This window comes from Limtongia smithiae (genome assembly GCF_038497785.1).
Source record: "Limtongia smithiae strain NRRL Y-17922 unplaced genomic scaffold V1518scaffold_16, whole genome shotgun sequence".
Taxonomy (NCBI): Eukaryota; Fungi; Ascomycota; class Lipomycetes; order Lipomycetales; family Lipomycetaceae; genus Limtongia; species Limtongia smithiae.
Genome location: NW_027117637.1, coordinates 171,388 through 196,685, shown reverse-complemented (window position 1 = coordinate 196,685; position 25,298 = coordinate 171,388). Strand labels below are relative to the sequence as shown.

Here is a 25,298-nt window from a genome sequence, read left to right as displayed (position 1 = left end):
TTCCGTTCATTAATTACTCTGAAGAAAATCTAGCAAACTAATTAGTTCTCTATCTTTCTATTCTATTCGACCTAGGGTGTATCTAACGTATTTCTGTAACTGAAATAAAATCAGCTTTGTTTTGATGGGGCGGTATTACTTATATGGGCTATCTACTGATTATATCATCAATGGGCTCACTAATTCGATGAAGAGAACCTGCTGCCTGTGTCGCTTTAGCGGTAGGGCTAGTGACGAATATCTGTCACTAATTTAATGAGCCAACAGTATCGCCAACGCTACTTCAGAGCGTCAGTGTAAAACTTGGGTCACTGTTTAGCTGTTTACATTAATCGAAAATTCTGGCAACGTCTGTACTATCCCTAGCTTGTTTGCTACGACGCTCACCAGTAACCGTACAGTTAGCGGAAATCTAGTTGATTCGACTACTTCAGACATATTACAACAATCGACCCAGCTAGAAGCCGAAGATCGTAATGATGAATGGCGCACGTGGTGAAGGAGAGGTAATGATAGCTGACCAATAAAAGAGATTAGATTCCTGATTGAAGAGATTGGACATAGATAACTGATGATAGATACGGCGATGTTAACCAACTAAGGAATAATGCCGAGAAGATTGGCAATACAGCCCGACCTTCTCAAAGCTACTTATCGGAACGTTCTGCTACGCTCGCTTCATTGCTGACTAGAACTTAGATAGTTTGTATTATTTGGTGAAAGTATAGCCGTATGGCAAATATCTGCAAGACTGAGTACCATGACAAGCGATCATAATCGTGATATTTATAACTCACTAATGACTAGTGTTTCATTTCCGTATTTCGGTTACTACTAAATCATTGCTTTCACCCTTAGCGGTGCCATCATGATTAGCTTGTGCGCATGCCCTACACAAGACCCTGTTGGCTTAGACTTAGGTGTGGCAGCGTGGCATTTGCAGGATGGACTAGATTCGTTCCCCTGAGATCCGCCGCGCAAATTCTCCGAATATGCGATCTCCGTCGTTCGCCCAGATCCTGAGTGCATATTAGAGACCTTGGTTGAAGTTATTACGTGAAGCTGCTACTAGAAGAATCTGGTTCGACGCTTGTCTAGCATATCATGATTCTTGTGGAGGGGCTGTGCAGCTGATCTGAGACATGAGAGACTCACAACGCCATCAGGGGGATTGAACTGCAAGTGTGCAAGATTTTAAAACATCGCTCATGGACTAGACCGTGGCCGGCCACACTGAACCTCGGCAGCTATACAAGCAAGTCATGTTCTTGCACTGTGCATTCTTGGCGCTGCCCTCCCTTAGTGGTAAGCCTTCGGAGTTTTGAAGATATGCGCACAATCCTCGGAGAAATGCGTTGAGCCGCAACAATTGCGGCTGACTTGTGCAGCTCGAATCGCCGCTGCTTCTTCTGCCCGGCGATTAATCAGTCTAGCGAGATGAACCACAGTTGCAGCACCACGGTCGGCAGATTGAAAATATTCTCAATCGATTGATAGCGGCGTGGTCATTGTTTTGCACGTCCTCCAGCATGCGGCTGTAGCTGGCGTCATCGGTTCGATTTACTTGAATCTTGCTACGATGCGTGTGCCAAAGTGACTACTTCCACGATTCCAACTTGAGCCAGTATATAGAGCTTAGTCTGTGGAACCATAACGTGTTGCCATACTGTGTGTGTTCGAGAGAGTCTAGATTTCTTGGCCGTCCATTATTCTCATGAATCTTTGCGAGATAGAATTTACGCATTATTTCAAAGTAGATGCTGATCGCTTGGTTCAATTACGCACGCTCCAAGTTTCGCGCCGTGCTCCACACAATATGACGCAAACGTTGCAGTACCAGTGTGTTGCAAAGTTTTTCTTTTTGCAGTTGCCTGTCCACTAACTGAAAGTTCCTTCCATTACGCGCAGGCACGGTCTGAAACTCGCGTCAGCGTGTTCGTCGGAAGGCTCTGTATGTCTAGACCAATTTTTATATGTCTGGCGAATGCCAGGGATTTTTTTCGCGGGCAGAATAGCCGCCCACGACATTTGTGATGAGTATCCGTATCAAATATTCCGCGACTTGCTCCGTGTTTGGACGAGCAGATTTGGCGCACGCAGCACGCTGTTGAGGAAATTGTTCTTGTCTAGACCAAGTTATCGGATTCGCCAAGACGCTGTACGCGCCTCCGACATTCTGGACGGCAATACTGATTGTGTCGTGCTCAGACATGGGCAAAAATGGAGGGCTAGTTGCTCTAGCACACGTCAGACAGAGTTGAGGTGGCACTGGCATTGGGGACTAACACTTGAAAATACATATATTCCGGTCCTGGAGGTTTTGATTAATTGACACGGCTTCAATGCACCCAGCCTCTAACAATGAAGACTTTAAGCTGTGCACTTCTCTTGCTGTTCTCCTTAGGTGCAGATGTTGCGTTCGCTAAAACAGTCGCTAACTCCTGTTTGTCAGTCTGCGAGACTTACACTTCTTGGATAGCTACTGAGTCATGTCCGGCGACCGCTTCGAAGTTGAATGTCAAGTGCGCGTGCAAGGATGAGGTGCTCACTGAGACCTACGCTTTGTGCATCGACTACTGCAGCACTACAGCGCGCGTGACATCATGGAACTCATGGGTGTCTGCATGTGCCTTGAAGAACGTTAGCGTTTCCGATTCGTTCAACTCCATTCTTGAGACGGCTGAGCAGAACTATATAGACGATGTCGACTACTCAAACACCACTACCACCAACGTTCCTGTCAGGCCACTAGCAAATTACGTGATTTATAGTGTTCGTGCGCAGAACGCTATTAACGATAATGAGCAGTGGAGCGAATACTATGGGTATGCTATGCTTCTGAGTCTGTGGCAAGCTGAATAATAACGCTAGCAGACTCATTCTACTTGGATATATTTGCTTCGCTGTGCTCGTTTCTGCTCTAAACAACATGTATCATCGATTCTTCAATCTGAACGCACCCCAGAGCAAGATCTTTGTCAAATTCCGCCAGATGGTTATACTTCCCGCTTTGTTTAACGGCAAGCACGTCGAGCCTCTTAGATATGGCAAGTTACAAATCATGGCTCTCCACACCCGCTGGCAAACGATCGTTTTGTCTGGCTTCTACGCACTTAACGTAGTTTTTTTGTTTATTGATATGGACGTGTTTCGTGAACATCTCACCGATAGCATTGCCAAGCAATGGAGAGATTACATCCGGATTCGCGCCGCTATCATTGCGGTAGTGCTTGTTGTTCCTACGTTTCTGTTTGGTGGTCGCAACAACATTTTGATGTACATCTCTGGTTGGTCTTTTGAGACGTGCAACGTATTTCACCGGCACATCGGATTTTGGATGTTCTGGCAGTCCGCCGTTCATGGAATCGTTTTCACTATCGATTACACTATTCGACATAGATATATGCGTATCTGGACGAAGTTGAACCTTCGGTCCGGCGCGATTTCCACCATGATTGCTAGCGTCATCGTGATGCTTGCCGCGTTTCCTATCCGTCACTACTACTATGAGTTCTTTCTTGCGTCTCATATCATTCTTGCTATAGTGTTTGCAAAGTTCGTCTTTTACCACGCCGTCGACCGTGGCTACCCTAACTACGTGTATGCGTTGGTCGCTATCTGGGCATTTGACCGCGTTATTCGTCTCGTGCGTATTTGCTCGCACGGTTTGTATCTCAACGCGGAAGTTACAGCCAACGCCGATATCATGACTATCAAGGTCAAACCACGATTTGATATAAAGCCCAAGCCCGGACAGTACGGATATCTGTATATTGCCGATCTACACTACAAGTTTTGGGAGTCACATCCGTTCAGTGTTATCGAATCTCGCGACGGCAAATATCACTTTCTTGTCGGCAAGGAGGGCGGAATGACAAGATGGCTGCATAATCGCGCCATCAACAGCGAAGGTGGCACCACCAATATACGCGTCATGGTTGAGGGCTGGTATGGGCATGAGCCAGCTATAGCAAGATACGATACTGTTCTAATTATCGGTGGCGGCATTGGTATCACGGCTGCAATGGCGACAGCCTTGGACGTTGTCCGCAAGGCGCGCATTAACCAACACGTCTTCTTCTACTGGATATTGCGTGGTCACGCCAATCTTGAGATGGTGTCAGAGCAACTGAGCGAGTTATCCGCAAGCTCACACATTGACGTTACCATTTTCTGTCGCCCAAACGCTTCTGCTGAGACCGAATCTTTAGACGAGAAGATCATTACTTACAATGCGGATGAATCTGACTCAACGAACTCGATCAGTAAGAAGAAGAGTCAGTCCAGCGCGTCTCTCGAAGCCACAAGCTGCCCAAACATTGTTGAGACTCGTCCAGCATTCGGACAAATTATTGCATCCACCATTTCCGACGCGCCTGGTAGTGTTGCCGTGTTCACATGCGGTCCTGGAACGCTTGTCGATGAATGCCGTCGCGCGGTCACCGAGAATGCTGGTAATGGCAGAGGCCGCGTCGAATACTTTGAGGATGCATTTTCTTGGGCGTAGATGTGTGACGGATACTTGATTTTGATTTGTCATTCCCTTCGTTTATAAAAGAGGGATCTGGTGTTCAGTACACACTGGATTTCCCTTTCGTTACTAAATGATGACTTTTTTTGATTCAGTCTTGAAGAGATTAGAAAAAAATTGCTTCAACTAAGTTGTCATCGCTCACTAATCCCGTCAACTGATCGAATTACCCACGCGCCTGCAGCACTAACTACTGGCCGCTGTCACTATATCTGGAGCGCTATATTAAGTTGAGTAAACCTTACTACTTCCAGCCAGTAGGCTACTACGCTAGTCTAATACTTTGGTCATCATATTTTAGTCAACTAATTTTCTTCAAATGCTGAAAATTCAGTCGCATCCTGGAGGTAATTCTTGAAGTCTGTCCCTCTATTTACATAGTGGCACTGCTGTATCGAAGATAGCAAAGCTGGTCGCGATCAAACACTAACGGCAGAGCAAGTGACAGCAGACGCGAGCGGCAAGTCTCAATCTTAGAAGTACAGCCGTGCGTGCCATGATGCGTAAATTACCCTTATCCTAACCAGATTTGCAATTAACACTACAGCGTGCCTTGTGAGGCAGGACAATTTTTGTGTGTACAAATCTGGTCCGTGCTATCGCGCCAAAAATTGTACTGGTCTGTGCAAAAGCCCGAGGATACGACTTTGCAGGGCTGGCGGGGTAATGCACGGCTTCGCGTAAACTCGTCGGCATATGAAGTGGCAACTAACTAGGCTCACTGGCACCATCTGCATATGGCTTGGTGTTGTCTTCAACTCTCCGGCGATCGAAGTTACACCTGTCTTGAATTGTCGTTAAATCGGTAGTCTAGTGTCTGGCTAACCTGTCGCTCGCGGAAGAAATTCACATCAGAAGAATACTATAACCCCCCTTGGAGCTGCGAGTACTGTGAAAAAAATTCTTTGCATAGTCCAGACTACTTTATTTTCGTGATATTCAACAGCTCAGACGCCACTCCGATCGAAGATTGTCCTTGATTGATTCAAAACGAACGCTCTCGACAAAAGTACAATTACTCTATATCTCTTCAACATGTCTTCTCCCTCCAGTCCTCTCAAGATCGCTCTGTTCGGCTTAGGTCGTCTAGGCACCATCCGCGCCAAAATCCTTGCCTACCAGCAGCCACGAATGGAGCTCGTTGCCGTGTGTGATCCCAAACCGGGCAGCGACACGTGGGCTGCGGAGCATTTACCACCGGCAGTCAAGTATTTCTCGGACCCGGAGGATTGCATGAAGAACAGTGGAGTTGATGCCGTTCTTATTTCGACTGCTACTGCCACCCACGCTCCATTGATCATAATGGCGCTTGAGTCTGGTCTGGTAAGTGCAATTGAGTAATGTCATTTTTGATTTGATATGGAGACTAATTCTCGCAGCATGTGATGTGCGAGAAACCAATTTCTATTGATCTCGGCGCCACGGAAGATGTACTTTCAGCAGCAGCAGCCAGACCTGACCTCGTGTTTTTGCTTCCTTTCACTCGAAGATGTCGGTTCTATCATGTGTTTCCTTGCACATATCGGGCTGACCTGTGTTAGACGATGATTCCTATCGTACCGCCAAGAAGATGATCGATAGCGGCTCTCTTGGAGAAGTTCATGCAGTCGAGACTTCTTGTCTTGACCCGCAGGATCCTACTGGTATGCAATTTTCAACTTCGCTGGTATAGGTGGTTGGCTAACTACGTTCTAGGATTTTTCGTGTCATTTTCCGAGCTATCCGGCGGTATATTTCTGGACATGGGTATCCACGATGTGAGTTTTCAGTTTCCATCTTCTTGAATACTTTTTGCTAACTATGCAACAGATTGACATCGGTCGACAATTCTTGGATGTCACGAAAGGTCTTACCAATCCTAAGAAGCAGGTCAACAGAGTCATGGCTATGGGTCAGCAAGCTATCTACGACGGCCTAGCCAAGTACGGAGACTGCGATAACGGCTGGGGTATGGTCGAATTTGCGAACGGCAAAATTCTCACATCTCATTTGGGGCGCACTCTCACGAACGGCTTTGAAGGAATGACTCGCTTGTGCGGTACCAAGGGACACGCTCTTGTTAACGGAAATTCTTCGCTTAACCGAGTAGAGGTTCGCGATGTTTATGGCGTGCGTACAGCAACCACTCCGGACACATTTGTTCTCTACGAGAAGTCCTTTATCAATGATCTTACTGAGTTTGCGGACGCAGTTCTTGACAAGAAGCCATTGACTTGCCTTCCCGAAGATGCATATGAAGCAGCGAAGATCTGCAACGCGCTGCAGTTTTCATACCGCAACAAAGTTCCTGTGTACTTTGACGATAACGGAATGCCTATTATGAAAGCCGCTGACTGAACGCGTGATATCTGACGTTGCTAGCTTAACTAAATTGGAAATCTGACGACCGCTCACAGCGCAATCCATATTCTGCTTATCAGAATATGTAAATGACAAATAATTAGAGAAATGGTGTACACTGTCTGGCCAGCAGCAGTTAACTACCCTCGGTTGACTCAGCGCACAATTTAGCAGCTGTGGGTTGCCGATACTCTTGAGCAGAGAATAATGAGTTACCTTTCAACGCGAAGATGCGAAGCTATCCCACCACTACTTAAATGGCCGACTGGAAGCGCCAGATCCTGCTCTGCGGGGTCACAGCTTGTCCTTGCATCAGGCTGACAGCCAGACCGCTGATCGGCTATATGCGGCAACTCAAACTCGGAACGTGTGAGGCCGCTGCAATTCGTTCAATCACGTGCAATAACAGCGAAGCGACACTGCTTCTGAACGCGCTTAATACGCGGCGACAGGCTCTACACATTTGCTTTTCGTTGTCAGAGATATTATTTGTTTCTTAGCTGTAGATATTGACGAAGGGGACAAATTCTAGACGCAATATTGCGACACAGGATTGCCTTGCACAATACGCTGCGCTGCGGGAGCTCAGGGTCTGATGATTTCCGGACGTTTAATTTCAGGCGACGGCAATGACGGACCGTGGAAAAATGATGGACCGCTCAGGGGTGATGGACCAAAGTCGTGCCTGAGGTGAATTACTCTGCGACATGCACTTCATAGCGGCGGCTGACTGCCGCTAGTTGTTTCCATGAATAAGCATGGATCAAGCATCAGAATCGCACAAGGATATTTTATTTAGCGGTGTCGTATTGATACTGTTGTACAAGGTTGCTGTTGCGGCTCTCGAATTTTAGTCTGCATTGGGACGTCCCGCACTTGTGACTAACGAATACAAATTTGAAGCACCTTACATTGAATGACACAATAAAGTTAGAGAAGATCCACCGCTATCTATTGAGCAACTGAAATTTTGAAAATCTAGCAAATATCTAACAGAATGATATAAGGCTACTAGGCTTTGATAGGGCCATACCAATCGTCAAACCCAAGATCAAAGCCCCACAGCGGCGTGTTCACGCGCTTAGCCTTGCCATTGGCAGCCATAGCATCAAGCTCAACCAAATCCTCTTCGGATAGCGACACCACTTCCCGGTTACTCGCAATGCGCGCTTCACTGACAGATTTTGGAATAACGACAACACCCTTGTTCACATGATAGCTGATTAGAATTGTGGCCGGAGGAACGCCGTACTTGTCTGCCATTGCCTGGATTTGGGAGTCGGACATAAGCGGTGCGCCAGTGGATCCGAGCGGCGAATAAGCTGCGAGTCGGATACCCAGGTTGTCGCAATATTCTCTGAGCGCATGCTGCGGAAGAAAGGGATGTAATTCGACTTGGTTGATCGCAGGTACGATGGTCCAGCTTTTGCGGAGATCTTCGAGATATGGGATCGACCAGTTGGCAACCCCAATTGCCTTGACCTTTCCGGTTTTGTAAACTTCTTCCATCTGGCGCCACGTCTCGTTCATATCCCATGATCGGTCAATGGATCGAGTGCCGTCAGGATTGACGGGTAAGAGAGCGCTTGACTCATTCTATAACATGTCAGTCCTGCACGTTCGAGTACAATGGGAAATTTGCTCACCGGGACTAATCGAACCGGCCAGTGAACAAGCTTAACAGCATCTGTTAGATATAGCACCAACGAATATCACACACTCCAAGAACGCACATAGAGATCGAGATAATCTGTTCCCAATGCTGCAAGTGATTGTTCAAGTCCCTCTGCCACATTAGGATGGTGCGTGTTCCATAGCTTGCTAGTGATGAAAATATCTTCGCGAGGTACACCTGAGTCTCTGATTCCCTGCCCAACCTCATGCTCGTTTCCTAATCGTGTAAGCCCGCGCGTGGTCTAGTATTGTTCCAGTAGACCCTACCGTAAATCCTTCGGAGCGTTAGTAGAAATCTCACCATAAACTACAACGGTCAGCTCACAAAGCCGCGTCTATGTGGCGATATCCGTTCTTGATAGCAAAGCAAACTGCGTTCTGCACTTCTCCAGGCTTCGCTTGCCAGGTCCCTGTGAGCATGATGGTCAGAGCGTGATCTAGCGCGAAGACAAGCACTGGGCGACCACATACCCAGACCGATGCTGGGAATGAGTGCGCCGGTGTTGATCTGAACATGCGTCTGCAGAACCATGTCCACGAGGTTTGTGTGTTGTGACTACATCGTGGCCAAGGTGTCCGGCAGACGATGTTATAGTCTACATCAGCGGCTTATTTCTCCGCACTCTTCCGTACACGTGACTATGATGCATGTTGCCGCGGCGGAAAACCCCAGGCTTTGCCGAGCCGCACGCTGACTCAGGGGCTGCCGGACTTTGGCGACCCGGCCCCAGCGCGCTCCTTCCTCCTCGCAACTCGGTCTCTCATATTGATTGCGGGAAACGCGCTTTCTTGTTAGGACGCGGCATCATAGCATACATCATCATTCAGCATCTAGACTCCGAGAATGCTAGTTTATACATTTCTAGAGACGTCGATTGCTAGCTCTGAGAATATCTGCCTGCTGGATTAGTCTCGACTAGAGCCTCCGAGCCAGCAACCAGCCTTAGGAGCCGGCAGTCTACAATACAATTAGCAATTCGACAGACACTAGTACGATTTTAGTTGTTGCGCCGAAGTACGACTCTACTTTTGTTCAGACCGCCGCTTTCTCACAGTCATTGCCGTAATACGCCATGCTTTATTACACGTCATTTACCGTGCTGTTCCTGTTCGTTTCTCCCAAAGCACATGGCATTTAGTTGCTCACAGTTGATTGAGTACGCCGGTCTTTTCCTTCGAGTCGTTATGAAGCAACTCATGGGAACCTTGCAGACAGTTCAACATATAATCTCCCTCGGCGATATCTCGGAAAATGGCCTAGCTTATATTTTGCTGACAGACATGGATTTCAGCAGTCCCGAAGCGTTGCCAGCTAACGTTCATGTAATCTACGGAATGATACGCTTTAGCGACGGTTCATAACCGTGTACTGCGGCTGTAGAACAGGAACGGCAAAAATTCTGTTCTACCAAATCCCTATTTGGTAGGGCTGGCTGTGTCTGTTCCCGCTGATAATATTACCATATGGCAGAACTCAAGGGTATGTGTAACAACTGAAAATGATAAATCGCATTTGCATAGTCATTGACTCCGTACATCAGTCAAACCGTACCTTCCATATCTGACAGTGCAACAGCGCAACGACTTGAAACTGCCACTAGCTCCGTCGCTGATACTTATGAGTCGGCTGCTCGTATAACAGTCCAGCTGGAGGACACCAACAGCAAGTACCGCGTCTCTAACTCATATAAAGGTTCTATTAAAGCCTTATCGTCTGACTCGACTGTACATATTATTCAGCAGAATTGATGCTTACGGCTGGTACGCTCTGCATCTAAATTACACTGCATTCTTGCAAAGCTGGTTCGCTGCAATAGACAATAGAACTGTGCCGCATAAAAGATGAGTTATATAAGTTGTAGTTGACTAAGTATTAAGATGAATCTTAAGTTACAAAGAAAGGCTACTGCTTTAAGCTGAAAACATGACACTTAGTAGACATATTATCGGAGATTACTGCTTGATAATATGAATAGTCACCTTCACGTTCTGAATTGCGTAATTTGGATAATTGAGTGTCAAGTCATAGCACTCCATCGCCTGCAAGAATGAAGGCACATATACAGAATCGACGCAGCTCTCTATATCATAATACAGACCTTGGTATAGTATGGTTGGTGAAAAGTGATTGAGGTTTCCGAGATATTCGACGCGAGACTGACTGCGAACACCATCAGTTGGACCCGTCACAGAAGTCGAAATAAGCTACTACGAGTCTGAGACAATATCCTCATTAGTCCTCGTGATGATTTCAGGAACACCTTCATAGCTTCTGCTCGTTACGGATACACATATGGCATGGTCAACAAAGCTGCGTGACGTCCTAGCGAGAATAGAGGATTACTCCAGTTCTGTACTAAAGTGCAGTGGATTTCAGAAATCTTCCAGCTTGTTAGAGCGAAAGGCAAATAGTTCTGAGTAAAATTCAAGACAGTTACACAACTTGGTCTGCGTGCTCTCGTTACTATATTGAGAATTGTGTTCCGCATTAGAAATAAATTTATCAGTGAACTGATGTAGCATATGCACTTGAGCAAGATTTGCAATACCTCGCACCGCACGATAAGTTATAATTATTGCTAACTCTCGGTTTTCTGGTCTTGTCATGCTAAATTTTTAGCGTACTGTGTTACACATCGTCTGAATTGTCGATCTCTGACGCGCTTAGGGGAGGCATTTGTTCGTGATTGGTTAATTCTGGCATTTTTGTTGAAGAAGTAACAAATGCAATCGCGACAACGAATAGTTTATCGTCGTGAGGTCTATCAGCCGCTAGAGAGATCAATCGCTTTGTAATGGTGAGTTGGAGATTCTCAGTGACAAGATATCGGCGCGTTAGCATCGATCGATCTCTATTGCATCACTGTGCCTGGCGCCGCCGAATGCAACTTAGCATTGGGCAGACTTATTGGAATCTTCGGGAAGTGTCGAATATATTTGCTTACAGGTGTTCATGGGTCACATTAGTCCGGCAAAGTGAGCAGTTACTCTAATATTTGGGAATTCAAACAACATACGGAGAGTTAAGCATGTAAAAATGCGGCTGCGCAGGTCATTCGCACACGTAGTACACCGCACACTGACGCCACGTGGAGGACTCATCATGGTTTCAGGACGCCACCAAATCTATAAAGTTTCTTTAGCCTATTTAGACAAGCATTGAAGAAACCAAGGATATCGCGGAATGACAGAATAGTGTTTTCTCAATTGGAATCCTAAAGGGAGATGGATCGATCGAGGAGCGTTGAATGTGTCGCTACTGCTTGACCGCAGAAGGGAAGTTTACTAAGACCGGCTTCCGAGATTTGCTTATATTTGAAGGGGAGACAATGAAATAGCTACTTTCGCATAGAGATGTTGGCATCTCCACAGCTTCGTGCATGAGTCGCCGTCGCCATCTCATTATGAATGTGAAAACATGATTAATCGAGAGATCTTCCAGTAGCTTATCAATCTATTAAGTCACGGAAATAAGGCGATTGCAAATTGGGAATGTGCTGACCTCTGTCACTGACGGAATCTTTCCAGGTTCGTTGTAGTTGTCGGCCAGTTACCCTGTCGTTGGCTCCTGCTGCTAAGCCTTCTTCGCGGCGCTCCCCGCAGTGCATTCATTCAGTTAGGCTGAAGTACCCCGCGTTTTATGAGCAATCACGCTTCCAACATTTCCAAGGCCTGCGGTAGTGTCACAGCGCAACATAATTTTTGTGAAGAGTCGCGGAACAGATAGCCCAAGTAAATGGCTAAGTAGAATTATGTGGGGAAGATTGGTGCGGGGAAGCACATCGGCTCGTTGAAGACCCGCGATTCTACGGCATTCATCGCAAGCGTAACATGCGTAAAATATATCAGCGAGTAGTGTCAAACGGTCGGCCGCGGTATATATATCCAGCGGACGCGAGATCAGCGTCGTTGGCAACCCTTTGAACTACCCGACTCTTGAGCAGACCCCTTCGACTCGCATTTTACGCCGGCTGTCAACATGGTGGTATACCCATGCATCCCTGAAGCATTGACATATGCAAATTCATACTGGCTGATACTTCCAATTGTATTTTGTTGCATTTTCCAGCTTCTCTACCGCCAGTACCGGGCCCCGCTACATGAAATCCCGGGTCCTTGGCTAGCACGGCATACGAGATTATGGAAATTATATCAGTACTCAACAGGCCAATATCACTTCATCAACATCAATCTCCATAGGAAATATGGCCCGATCGTCAGAGTTGCGCCTGGAGAATACTCATTAGCAGGACAGGAGGCCATGAAGACAATTTATGCATCCGGAAACGACTTTATTAAGGTGAACATTTTCAGAGAGTTTCATTTTAGTGTGAGCTAACCAAATGTCTTCTAGTCAAACTGGTACAGATCGAGCGTTCCGGGAACAGCTACGTCACTATTCACCGAGAGAGACGAGAAATGGCACGGAATACTTCGCAGAAAGTACGCAAATTCGTACTCAGTGACCGCATTGCTGGAGCAGGAGCAGTACGTCGACTCTACTACAGAGTATTTCAAACAGAGGCTGCACGAGTTTGTGCACGACGAAAAATCCGTCGATTTTGGACAGTGGCTCAAATATTACGCGTTTGACGTCATTGGAGAAATTACTTTTGCTAAGCGTCTCGGATTTCTTGAGGGCGGTCGAGATATTAATGGGATCTTAAAAGCGCTGGATACTTACTTCGTATATGCCTCGTTGGTGGGAGTGTATTGGGAAATTCATCGATTTACTATCAAAATCATGTCATTGATGAGTTCCGGAGGACCAGCGGTCATGGCGTTTGCACAAGAGGAAATGGAACTTCGACTAAACAAAACAGGTGATACCGGTCGTCGCGATTTTCTTTCTCGATTCGTTGCTCAGCATAAGCAAAACCCGACGTTATTTACGCAAGAGGAAGTAAAACGCGGATGTTGGAGTAACGTCGCTGCCGGCAGCGATACGACGGCGATCAGTTTAAGAACCGTATTTTACAACCTCATGAAACATCCGCAATGCACCCGCGCTCTCAGACATGAAATTGACACGATGGCTTCGGAAGGCAAAATTTCTAGTCCAGTAACATACAGGGAATCTTTGACAATGCCGTATTTGCAAGCCGTATTAAAGGAGTCATTTAGAATACACGGAGCAACCGGATTTCCGCTCGAGCGAATTGTTCCTTCCAGCGGTGCAACCATCAACGGAAAATACTTTCCCGCAGGTAGCGTCGTCGGTGTTAATAGTTGGGTTCTGCATTACGACAAGGAGATATATGGTGACGACGTCGAAACATTTCGACCTGAGCGCTGGCTGGTTGAAGAAGATCAATACCGTAAAATGGATAGATGCATATTTTCGTTCGGCGGCGGCGCTCGCACTTGTATCGGCAAGAATATCAGTATCATGGAAATGTCGAAGCTTGTGCCGGAACTGATTAGGAATTTTGATATCGAGCTGGTCGATCCGAAGGCTAACTGGCGTTTGCACACTGCGTGGTTTTGTAATCAGTATGGACTTTATTGCAAAGTTAGCGAGCGAGCGCGAGATTGATAAGAGTAAATGTCTGAAATATGATATTTTCATTTGAAGTAATACAATGATCATCTTGCGAAGGACAGTAGGTGTTAGAGATCCGTGCATAGCAAATTGCGTGCAAGTCTGCAGCGACCGTTTGTGTTATGGCAATCGGTGCAGCATAACACCGGCATAGTGGACTAATTATCTCATTCTAATCAACTAATCATCCTTTCAAATTCCAAACAGAGCAAAGCTACTAATTCAGATCACAAATTTAATTGATTCGGCTAGTGATCTAGTCTGCGCCACTGAACCAATCAAAAATCTTGGTCAAGTTTACGGGTCATTAGTTAGCCAGTTAGTCAGTTCGTTAGTAGTTAGTAGTTAGTTCACTTATATTTGTCTATTTTGCATTTTGTCTTGCGGGTTCGGAGCAGCTCACGTGGTCTAGGGATAACTGAATCTAGCATGGCTAGCACCGAGTGACACCAACGATTACTCACTCCGCAGATCAAGCACCCTTCTACTTCAAAATAAAACCAAGCATATTTTCGATTGGTGAGAAGTAGAACAGAATTACGGTGGTACTGCATCGACTGTGGTTGTGCGAGGGATTCCGCTGAATGATGCTTACAAAGTCGCGACTTTAGAGCCGCGAAGTGCGATGACAGCATCATACAGATCTGATCACAGAAAATTCAAAACTGGTGGGAACAACAGGTTGTATAGATGTCATACTACTTTAGGTGAAGATCATGTTGTTAGCCAAATTGCCAGACATGATTATCAAATGCATGGGGCCAGTGGCGATATTATAATTTTGAAGAAGTGCATAAGAGATTAACAGCCTTTGCAGCCGACGCTAAAACTTGCCGGCCCAATGGAAATACAAGCTCGCTAGAGTCCCAAGTGCTTCTAATGTTGCTTACCATGCTAGCAGTATGTCGTTCAAAGTACGGTATGTCAAGACAAGACTAATACAAGGCGCGTCACATGTGACAAGGCTACAGATCATCTCAGCGCATGATGTAAGAAACACCAGATATATACTAGCTATTTGTGAAGAAATTCATTGTGCACTGGGCAGAGTCAGAATGCTGATATACGGAGAATGCGGATGCCAAAATAGATCTGTTTGGTTGTCGATCTTGTATGTATGATGGTACGCAACTGAATGGTATTGGGCGTACAAGCTGACGACCTCGTACAGCAGCAAATGGGACGATTTATCGATGGAAGTACTATATTTAGTTGTCATTGTACGACTATGACAGTGCGAATATGCCATATGCCATATCCTAAGCGACTGAGAAGTGAAATCCTGCGTGCAACCAACGACATAAATCCTGCGTCCAGCGAGCAACCTCTACGGTGTGTAACTTGGATATTCTCTACATTGCATACGCTTACCTTGGTCACTCTACCCTTTGTGTGGGAATTTGCAGTTGTTAAACACGGCATATTGTGTGGACACATTATGTTGCTGGATGTTGTGATATTGCAGTATGAGCAGTTGACTATACACGATTTTGCAGACTACACGTCGATTTTCTTAATTACAGAAGACTCGTTTGTCTTGACGATTCCAAAGACCGGAAAGGGGTGAATAGTTCCTGATTCTCGACTTGGCTTATTAAATTAGTGTGCAGAGTTAGTAAACAAGACCTCTAATAGTAATATGCACCAGTGCGATTCAGCAACTGGGTAGTGATTTTATTTAATCAGTGACTGTAGCCATTAACTAGCGCAGATCTAACTCGCTTGCCTTGGACATAGCTGGTAAAGCTGCGTAAGTAACAATGTTCAGTCGGCCTAATTAGTGAACAAAGTTTGTGACTGCACATAGGTAACCGGCGGGGACAAATGAACTACATCTGGGACGTAAGTCGGTGATCTAAGCTGCTAGCTAGTAACAGATAAAGTCTAGCTTAGTGGTGAAGATCAGGAATTAACAGTCAGCGTCCTAGTAATACTCATAGAATATATCGGGCGGACTCTAGTGCCAGAGAAGAAGCGGGAAGCTTCGATTTGATAGAGGTAACTGCCGAGGCAAAGAGTGGTAATTTGTCCGACTGATACCAACAGCACGTGTTAAAGTCAACTTGCCATCCGGATATATCAAGGCTTCTAACTTTGCATACCCGTCTCCAATTTTTTTGCGGCTTCAACATTTATTTCATTCTGATACCATACAGTCGGTACATATTAGACACAGTCGTTGATCGTCGATATTCTCAATCAATCACCTCTGCAAAACTTAGTACACGGGCATCTTATAGGCGGTCAAATCATATGAAAAACTGTCGATCGAGAATTGATCATACACACAGTTGAAGTCTGTTCCGTTGTTGGTCCACAACGGGCGGAACGGCCATCTGCAAAGGGTGTCAATTTCACCCGTCCCTGCGAGTGTGTCCGGAGCATTGCCGTTTTCAACCCAGTCAATGACAGTCTGGAGCGATGTCTGGGGCCACGGTCCGTCCGGCTCATAGTCATTCAGCGCACAGTGTCCGGCACCGGGCACAAGGTATAGACGGTAAAAGTCATCGAGTTCTGCTGCGCCCTGTGTATATGACTTGCCTGGGTACATGATAGATCGAACAGAGTCCCAGTAGCGTACAGACGAAGCTGTGGGGATTGAGAAATCTTGCTCGCCATGAAAGTGGATCACCTTGCCGCCTGCTGCTTGATAGGCCGTCAGGTCTGGATATGTCGTCTGGAGAATGTCACCGTAACGGGCTTGCGAGAAGATCATCCACTCCTTCAGTGTGTCGTACGTGACGTTGGTCAGAGAAGTGAGGTCGCTCATTTGCAAAAAGTCGATAAAATACGCCACCCACATTCCACCGAGACCATCAATGCTAAGACCCCATTCACCGGTGGAACTATCATATGCAGTCTGCAAATCGTCAAAGGAAGAACCGGGCTGGTAACTGAAGTAAACAAGATTTCCATCCGAATCGTGCAGCCCATTCCAGTAGGTGAAAATAAGATCAATGGCTTCCGCAGTAATATTGCCAGTCTGTTCAGGAACTGAAGAAGATGCTGCACATGAGTAAGGAGTCCCAATGAACCCCTTGTAGTTCACATGGCTTCGGCAGAGATCAGACCGGGACACAATACCATCGGTTTTTCCATCCAGCGGGTCGCATGCAGCAATAGTCAAATTCATGATCTTCTCCAACTCACAAGTGGGGGGATAGTAATTCTTCGTCTGCTCGATCACATTTCCCGTCAAATGGTTGACTTGTTGTTGGGCCCATCGAAACGCCGGTGCACCGACTGCAATGCCATCGAACTGTTCAGGAAAACGCTGCACCTGACTCCATCCTTCCCGGCCACCCTCCGAACAGCCTTGGTAATAGGAGTAAATCTTTGTGTCAGAAGCTACCCCATAGATGTTGCGGGTCAGCGCCTTTCCAAGCTCAGCCAGTTCATGGTGTGCCTGAAATCCTGTAACAAAGTATTAGCAGCAACTCTAAAGTACTCTCAGTGAGCGTAAAATCATACCAAACATGTATGTCTCGTGCCAATTAACAGTTCCGTTTGCTAGAAGAGCGACATTGGTGAACTGATCTGTAAAGCTGCCAAAGCCTCCGTCTGTCAATCCACCCACGCTGTTGGTATGTAGTCAGTGATCTGCTTCTGCATTTAATAGCATCGCAAGGTAAAACTAACCCGCCAACGATGATAGCAGTCGGTAGCATGCTGGCTCCAGAGTTAATGGCCCAGCCACCACCGCCGGTAGACACATATCTGTTCTGAAAGTTACTTGGCGCCGGCAGCCAGTACTCCACATTGACAACGTCCCCATCAATGCCATTGTGAGAGTATGAGAATGTCAAATTGCAATAGTTGAACGTAGACGTGGGATAAAACACCGAACTGGCGCTATAGTTCCAAACAATTTCCGTTGAGACCGAAGACGCATCGATCGTTATATACGGAAACACATCGAAAGGCAATGCAGCACTAGCATAGGCGTCTGTACAGATATCACTCAAGTAAGTCGCAGCTGCAGTTGTGACAGTTGCTAGAAGCGCAGTTGTCGAAATCCAAATGGTTGAACGCATCCTGGCAGAAGCAGATGGTAAAGAGATGATCTGAGTGACTTTGGATACTGAAGCACAGTGATAGAGTACAGGAGAGTGCGGCAGTGGACGGGGGAAGAGAGGCAATATATATGCTGCACCGAAGCAAGTTGAATGGTGACTGGTATAGAGTAATCAAAGCATCGGATCGGCTTGGATGTAAGAAAATCAAGGCCTCTTGCTGTATGCACAGTGAGGAGTACTTGCGGGGACCCCGCAAACTAGTTCTCAAGCGCTAGACGAAAGAGTCTAAAGTGGTTTTAGCCTTTCAGAGTAATAACCGCGGGGTCTTTCCTCTGAACAATCCGTATTCCCGGAACATGCGCTGGCTAATTCGTGGCGGCGGCCCTAAGATTGCAATGACCGGCACAGTATTAATCCGGTGTGGGGAAAAGAAATATGCGGGGTAGGTGGTGGGAGAAAGAGAACCAAATCTCAGTCCTTCCACAGTTCTTTCGTTTCGTCAAATCGGAGACAAGATTACCGGTTTGCCATAGCCGGTAGGATAGACGGAGAATTACGTCAAGGTTTAATCGTAGACGTGACGATGACGTGGGACTGAGTGAGGTTTCCCGCCGGTGCCGTCCGGGCCTCTTCGCCGTTGATCCCAACATATGGCGCCGTCGCCACACTCACACCTCAGACAGTTGGTGTCACCTTTCGCAGCGTCTCCTTCGTACTCAGTACGTCTATTTTTTCTCTTGAGAATAGGGGGAATCACGCTCGGGTTCATGTGCTCGCCTAGGGGATAGGGGTTAATCCACTGATTCTTCGTCCTCATTAGCGAGTGGGAGAATCGCCGAGTGGTTCTAGTGGACCCGAGGAGCACTTGTGTCCACTCTTCATTTCTTTTTCCTCTTTTCTATTATTTTTTCTGTCTTTGCCGTCCGGCGACCTCCAACCGACTTTTTATAATGAAATCGATGTCTAAGCCAAAAGGGTCTAATTACAAATGACGATCTCCGCGGCGAAGTTTTACCCCGCAAGGACTGTTGTGCTCCATCTTGCTCTCCGGGTCCGCACCGCGATAATCTCCGTAGCCGTCCGCAACCAAGTCTACGAGTTGATAAATATCGAAGAACTGTAATTCAATACAGATTCGCTTGTAGATGCAGCCATTTAACCAAGGATAATCAGAAAGCAGCCATTAGCCAGCTTTATACGGATCCCCAGCACAAACGAGAGTACGGTGGCGGTTGCTGGGAAGGTGCAGATCAATATGAGAGCTTGCGGTATTTTGACTTGCGAATACAAGTGCAGTAGACGTAGCCATTCGGGAAGCATCAACGAAGAGGGTAAAGTTCCATGAGAAATCTTATGCCAGTTTGCGGGGTAGTGCCAAACAGTAGGACTTCAAAAGTGGGGTTGAACAGGTGCCGAGGGCACGGGCCTGCAAGCTGCCCCCGCACTGTGCTGGTGCTTGTAAGAGCATCGCGAATCGGAATAAAGATTGCCGTTTATTGAGGGTAGATTGGCAACAAATATTATTCAATTTGTTTACGTCCGCTGCTAAGCGAGCACCGGCTTATATGAGTACACTAAGCTGAGAGCCGGAGGTCAGGTCCCTGAATTGTTGCGGTTCAGGGCGGTCTTTTGGATCAGTTTTAGCGCTCGCTCATTCGCCATTGGTCTGCGGGTTGGGGCTAGGGCTCACGTGCGTGCAACGTGTGTCCAGCTGAATCCCCCCGCGCGCCCACATAAGCAGTTCTTCATTGTTTGTTACTTTGACACGATTGGCGATCGATCATACCCGCCGGTACAGCACTCGCTGTCAAGCACCAGGTCGTGAATAAAGCAGCATGATATCGACGAACAAGAATGAACACCAAGTGGTATGACGACTTGAATTCTGCAAAGTCTTCCAGTGGTGAGATTTACATAACGGCGAAGTCCAAAGTACTAAGAGTCATAGACTAATAATACCGACGGAGGCAGCCAAGAAGTGTTAAAAGGTCTGGGAATAGTAGATGGTCTAGATGGAATCTTGATCGCGGAGAAAAGTCACGTTGTTGCCTGTGGAAGCCGATGTGCTCACTGAACGCGTCGGCTAGCTGACCGCAATACAACAACATGAAGTGCGCACTCGGTTCGCTGCAGCTGTGCTCAATGCAATTTCATCAGAGTACAAGTTGTCTCTTGCTTGGACAGGGACGTAAGTGAAATGGAATTTGGCGTACAACCTACGTCATGAGGAACCGAGACTAATTTGAGACAGTATGTACGTAAACACCGCATGACGACGCAACACATGATCCGCCGACACGGGCTGCATAGTGAGCTTCATGACCTGCGATTTAGCGTGTGATTATCTGAGCTGAGATGAACGTAGCGTATATAACATCCACGCATACAGACCGGACGCGGAGCGGGTCGCGTATTAGGCATAATTCTGGATAAAGAGTTATGTTGCTGCAGGATATGCCCATATGTTAGTATCGTCAGTATATATGCTGATAAGCGTTATAGTAAGTGGAACGATGAACTTGACCCCACTTCTATTCGCGACCCTTGAGATACCATATTTCATATCTCCAAACGCCTACGAAGTCATATTTTGCAAGCAATCGATACCATCTACAGCGTAGAACCATACAACCGGAACATCTACAGCTTGTCCTGCTCTATTCAACGTCACCATACCATATTTATGTGCATGTGATGTCAATGGGATTCAGCTACTGTGATTGGAGGCATGATTATGTTAGACGAAGGAACAGTGCGGTTATAGGTGATACAGGTTGTGTCGGTGTGCTGATACCGCATTGACGTTCCCTGTTGGTCAGAGTACATATCTGTGGGAACTACTAATCGAGGAGGACGAAGCAAATATTGCGACTGTATGTGCAACTTCCTTATCAGTAATCGGTGTCTATACGGCTCTGTTGCATCTCCTCGCCCGCTGATACATGTCGCGCAATATAGAGACAACCCAGATACATATATTAAAAGTCAATTATTATTGATTAGTCAACGTTATACAATAAGATTAACAAATACTCCCCCTCCCCCCCAAGTCCAATCAGTTGTCCGTCGACGCGTCGTAATTACAGTTAATAAAAAGATCACCAATTTGCTTATCTGCAATCTTCTTATTCGCGTCCGACAAACCCACAGTATCCGCATCATCATCTGCAGCCGGTGCAGCCGGTGTCGCCGCTGCCTTCCTCTTCTTGCTCTTTGTGGCCTCAAGCTTTACATCCGGGAACAGGTTAAACTTCTCAGATGTCGGCTCAAACTTATCAAATTGGTGTGTATCCTCGTCCTTTTGCTGCTCCTGCGACAGAATGAAGTTTATGATGGTTTTGAACCACAACTTGATCGGCGAGGAGTTCTTGGATTGGACTACCCAGAACCCGGGGTTTCCAGGAACGAGGTAGCATTTGAACGACAACTCGCGCTTGCCCTTCTCAGCATCGGACACTGACCGTGCTGTTGTATCCGATAAGCTCGTACCGGTTGCAGATGTAGACTTGGCTGTGCTTCCGGGAGAGAGCTTGCCTGAGAATAACTCTTTTTGCACATCGAGAGAGATCGAGTCGACGACATGCTGTGATAACCCTGAGCATGTCACGCCGACGAGACCGCTCTTGATCAAGCTCTGCGTGCCAAGGAAACCTGTGTTATCGTCAAACACGAGATCTTCATCGGTATCCTCCATTGCGGACGTGAGAAGATATCGTTGCCGTTCAAGGTATGTAAAGTACGAATCAAAAATATACCACCCCGTAGATCCGATATTTTTCACCGGCGTCTCAGCATAGCCAGTAAAGCTGTACGCGCCGCCAAATATGAACTTGTGGGAATACGCGAACCCAGCGTTCATAATCAACGACGTGTACAGTGACAGCGCGGAGAAGAAATACGAGGCTTTCTGCTTCGCGTCAGAGTTCACGCTCACGTTGAAGCTGCTAATGACGCTTGTCGCCGCCGACCAGCCGACAGATAATGGGCTGAGCAGGTCGGGAATTGAGGTGCTGAAGAACTCGTCATAATTATCGTTCGCGTACATCGTTGTGTGGCAGAATTTGACCGGAAGGATGAGCTCAGGTGTCTTGCTGTCCGCGGTGGGGATTTCTTCGGTGTCTTTGATCTTCTTCATCGATGGGAGACAGTTGAATGCGATGCGCATGATCGCCCAGTCGAGTGCGCCGTCCGAAATTGGGGTAACATTCAGCGATTTGCAAATTGCAGAAATAGTCTCGTCCTGAGAAAACATGTGAAACGACGTGATTTTCTCTGACGATGTCACGGTGCCATACATCGCCCAGCGGTCCTTGATCTGCCAGAACGATAGAACTTCAGCCAGCGTGTAGATCTTATAAATCGTAAACACTTCCTCAATAGCCTTCACCTTGTCATCTGCGTCAAGCTTATAAAACGCCTCGAAATCCGTCACCGTAAGCCGGAATTTTCCGATCAATATCTCCTTCAACAAAGACGGGCATGCTGGCTTGCTGCCTTTTGGAAACGTACCGCCGCCCTGGACGTGGCAATGAGCACATACTTCGTCGATAGAGGATCTGGGACAGCGGAGATTAAGAAATTTGTATAGGGCCTCGAAAAACACGGTGACTTGGTCCTTGCCATCACCGGAATTTTTCAGACGCATCGGATATGTACTTCGTGCATCAAATTTTGGATACGTTTTCTTCCAGTGGCCCGAGTCGTAGGTCCAAGACTGATATGCTGTTATGAACACCGCGGGAATGAACCAGATAATGAGAAACAAAGGCCATAGAGCAGCAATTCCGAAGATGGGAACAGTCGCGGCGGTATCCGGACCGGATTTGTCGGTAGTGGAGGGATTCTTAGTCGACCAAGTGGAAAGATCTTCGTCCATGTAATGGTGTACCGTGCTTCCAGAGCCTAACGTCTTGCCCAGCATGACTTCGTCCTTGAGATTCACAAAAATCTTCTGAAAGTGTTTCCATATCCACATGCGCGGGACAGATACCTCGAGATTGTTTCTGATAACTGTGTCTGAGTCCAGGTCAAAGTTCTGCACCAGGCCTGCGATGTACTGATGGCGGTCATTAATTTTGGTTCTCTTCGTATTTACGACGAGAGTCGAGGTCTTCTGGACCAGCGCGTCGTGCTGCTTCTGCAGCGTCTTGATAGTATCCCAGAGCTTTGAAATATCATCGTCGGCGGAGTCGCTATCGGCAGTTGAGTCAGAATCTTCTGCAATGAGCGTCTGGTCTTGGGACGAGTCAGCGCCGGCTGCGGTGGACCGCTGTCTCTCAGCTGCGACCGTCGAGGTTAACTTTGTCGCTGCCCGCTTCGTGACATAGACGACTTTGGACCGTGGCGCCATGGTGTATCGGCGGAAGTGTGCGTCGGAAACGGCGGAACAACAACACCACGACGTCTTGGGGGACAGGGCGTATATTTATATCGTGGCTAACCTGCGGCGGGCGCACCCCTGCCATGGCGCTGAATCAGATCATGACCCCTGCTCAGTCCCCCTTCGCCGCCGCCCCTTTCCATAGAAGAACAGCAGCCATCGTCGCCGGTTCTCTCGCCACAAACGTATAATCACACAGACATTGTCGACCGCGTACGACGCGGGAGAAGGAGGAGGAGATGAAGCACATGTGGAGGCGGTGAGTATTGCTGGGGCATCGCGCTTGCCGCAGTTGTAGGAACAAGCGAGATGCGGCGTGAACCGAGCGGCTGCCGTCGTCACCTTGGAGTAACCTTATTCCGCCCTGCCAAACCACCGGCTCCAGCCTCCATGACCCACACTGCACGCGCAACTATCACAAAACATTGCTGACAAAATAGAATTATTCAGCCGCAAAACTTTTGAGAAACCACAATGGGCACTGGTGGAAAGACCGTGAAGCGCGACAGCGCGGATAGTACGCTGCCAAGCTTCCAACGAGGCTATATGTTGCGTACTCTACACAGCGGCAGTTACCGCCAGGCGCCAGAAGCCTTAACCAGCGTCGTCAAGTGGATCGCTGCAATTACCGTGAGATCACAGGGACCGCAGCACAAGCCGTCAAATTTAACCCCAAGCTTTAAAGATGAGAAAGGCAGCTGGTCGCGACTGCGACTGCGATCGAGTGAGCTGGCGCCAAAAATCAGTTTTGCAAGACAATTCAGAGGAATATTCTCGCCAGCCTTCATCTGACGTGTGGCCGTTTGTCACTCGAGCACATAAGCCATGCGCGCTTTGATCGCTTATGATAGCTTTTACAGAAGCGAGGCTGCAGGGGCAGAATCAAAGAGATTGGCGGTGTTCGATTCAGCAAATGAACATATGTGTCTTCCGGCGCTTCTAGAATGCAAGGGTTACCAATAGTCAGCGCGAACAATTGAAGAGGCAAGACATTGTGGGCTGCCAGTGTCAGAAGTGCTACTAGTGAGACCTGGATCAGCATGTAGACTGCGGGAAGGGTATACGACGAGTATGAGTACCAGAAGTAGTTGAAGGGTGATAACGAATATATCCATGGCGCAGTATTCAGAGGCGCAGCAGCAAATGACCAAATCTCGGTAGCTTTGTCGTGTGAAGTTCTTTCGACGGGCAACGATTTATAGCTGAGACCAGAAGTAGACTGAATATTACGTGAAAATTCAAGACCATTTCCAGTGCATATCTACAAGATTAGGTATCCAATAATGAAATCAAGCGCGTCGCGTCATGTAAGCTATTCACACATGTTGTTTCAATTCTCTACTTGTGTGGGTGCAACTTGGTCTGTGCAATATCTTCATAGCGTCAAATATTTCATTTGAAACTCTCAAGTAATGTATCATACAATTTTTTGAAGATCGATACTCTAGATTGCAGTCAATTAATTCAGATTCTAGCCCGAGCTCCGGAACTAATATTCCTCCCCGACCGACAACTTAGCCGCGCTTAGTGTGGTACCTTTGCCAGTCAATAATATGATCGCCAGCTTGAATAAGTTAGCTAATTTGATTTATTAAAATGACATTCATGAGTACTGGTGTGTTACCAGCACTACCAGCTTAATCACTAATTTAGTTAACAGATGAATTTTGATCTATTTCCTTGTTTTGTTTGGGGAGGGGGGGGGGGGGGGGGGGGGGTGAATGTGGGGGTTGGGGGATTTTAAAAACAAAATGCATTAAAAAAAATTTTTTGGGCTTGGTTTGATTTTTAAAAAATTTAAAAAAAACAATTTCA

At 47.0% G+C, this 25,298-nt stretch overlaps 6 protein-coding genes across 6 annotated transcripts; 3 read left to right on the top strand and 3 right to left on the bottom strand.

Annotated features, from left to right (window-relative positions):
- Nucleotides 1-2,698: 2,698 nt before the first annotated feature.
- Nucleotides 2,699-4,786, top strand: V1518DRAFT_423157 (ferric reductase NAD binding domain-containing protein). Its single transcript, XM_066905624.1, has 2 exons — nt 2,699-2,825; nt 2,875-4,786. Exon 2 carries the CDS (start codon nt 3,140-3,142, stop codon nt 4,505-4,507), a length of 1,368 nt encoding a protein of 455 aa, XP_066757216.1. The 5' UTR covers nt 2,699-2,825; nt 2,875-3,139; the 3' UTR covers nt 4,508-4,786.
- Nucleotides 4,787-5,566: 780 nt separating this feature from the next.
- On the top strand, nt 5,567-6,868 carry V1518DRAFT_407697 (uncharacterized protein; the record flags this gene model as incomplete). Its single annotated transcript, XM_066902008.1, has 5 exons — nt 5,567-5,854; nt 5,911-6,022; nt 6,073-6,174; nt 6,227-6,288; nt 6,341-6,868. The coding sequence occupies 5 exons, from the start codon at nt 5,567-5,569 to the stop codon at nt 6,866-6,868; spliced, it is 1,092 nt and encodes a 363-aa protein (XP_066757215.1).
- Nucleotides 6,869-7,430: 562 nt separating this feature from the next.
- V1518DRAFT_423151 (protein GCY) lies at nt 7,431-9,122 on the bottom strand. Its single transcript, XM_066905623.1, has 6 exons — nt 9,017-9,122; nt 8,871-8,955; nt 8,813-8,820; nt 8,605-8,762; nt 8,518-8,547; nt 7,431-8,467 (listed from the first exon to the last, which is right to left on the bottom strand). The coding sequence occupies exons 1-6, from the start codon at nt 9,075-9,077 to the stop codon at nt 7,883-7,885; spliced, it is 927 nt and encodes a 308-aa protein (XP_066757214.1). The 5' UTR covers nt 9,078-9,122; the 3' UTR covers nt 7,431-7,882.
- Nucleotides 9,123-12,165: 3,043 nt separating this feature from the next.
- V1518DRAFT_388253 (cytochrome P450 family protein) lies at nt 12,166-14,133 on the top strand. Its single transcript, XM_066901728.1, has 2 exons — nt 12,166-12,845; nt 12,900-14,133. The coding sequence occupies exons 1-2, from the start codon at nt 12,525-12,527 to the stop codon at nt 14,079-14,081; spliced, it is 1,503 nt and encodes a 500-aa protein (XP_066757213.1). The 5' UTR covers nt 12,166-12,524; the 3' UTR covers nt 14,082-14,133.
- Nucleotides 14,134-16,206: 2,073 nt separating this feature from the next.
- Nucleotides 16,207-18,394, bottom strand: V1518DRAFT_131601 (Tannase/feruloyl esterase). Its single transcript, XM_066900725.1, has 3 exons — nt 17,727-18,394; nt 17,559-17,665; nt 16,207-17,501 (listed from the first exon to the last, which is right to left on the bottom strand). The coding sequence occupies exons 1-3, from the start codon at nt 18,119-18,121 to the stop codon at nt 16,306-16,308; spliced, it is 1,698 nt and encodes a 565-aa protein (XP_066757212.1). The 5' UTR covers nt 18,122-18,394; the 3' UTR covers nt 16,207-16,305.
- A 2,672-nt stretch (nt 18,395-21,066) lies between these two features.
- V1518DRAFT_423141 (uncharacterized protein) lies at nt 21,067-23,793 on the bottom strand. Its single transcript, XM_066905622.1, has one exon. The coding sequence runs from the start codon at nt 23,451-23,453 to the stop codon at nt 21,159-21,161; it is 2,295 nt and encodes a 764-aa protein (XP_066757211.1). The 5' UTR covers nt 23,454-23,793; the 3' UTR covers nt 21,067-21,158.
- Nucleotides 23,794-25,298: the final 1,505 nt, after the last annotated feature.

Excerpts from the sequence above, each read along its gene's own strand:
- V1518DRAFT_388253 (XM_066901728.1), top strand. The coding sequence starts at position 12,525 with ATGGTGGTATACCCATGCATCCCTGAAGCATTGACATATGCAAATTCA. Across the intron at positions 12,846-12,899 it reads CCGGAAACGACTTTATTAAG|TCAAACTGGTACAGATCGAG; the intron begins GTGAACATTTTC and ends AATGTCTTCTAG.
- V1518DRAFT_423157 (XM_066905624.1), top strand. The coding sequence starts at position 3,140 with ATGGACGTGTTTCGTGAACATCTCACCGATAGCATTGCCAAGCAATGG.
- V1518DRAFT_423141 (XM_066905622.1), bottom strand. The coding sequence starts at position 23,453 with ATGGCGCCACGGTCCAAAGTCGTCTATGTCACGAAGCGGGCAGCGACA.
- V1518DRAFT_131601 (XM_066900725.1), bottom strand. The coding sequence starts at position 18,121 with ATGCGTTCAACCATTTGGATTTCGACAACTGCGCTTCTAGCAACTGTC. Across the intron at positions 17,666-17,726 it reads ACTGCTATCATCGTTGGCGG|CGTGGGTGGATTGACAGACG; the intron begins GTTAGTTTTACC and ends ACATACCAACAG. Across the intron at positions 17,502-17,558 it reads GCACGAGACATACATGTTTG|GATTTCAGGCACACCATGAA; the intron begins GTATGATTTTAC and ends ACTTTGTTACAG.
- V1518DRAFT_423151 (XM_066905623.1), bottom strand. The coding sequence starts at position 9,077 with ATGGTTCTGCAGACGCATGTTCAGATCAACACCGGCGCACTCATTCCC. Across the intron at positions 8,548-8,604 it reads CAGATTATCTCGATCTCTAT|CTTGTTCACTGGCCGGTTCG; the intron begins GTGCGTTCTTGG and ends GATGCTGTTAAG. Across the intron at positions 8,468-8,517 it reads GGCCGGTTCGATTAGTCCCG|AATGAGTCAAGCGCTCTCTT; the intron begins GTGAGCAAATTT and ends GACATGTTATAG.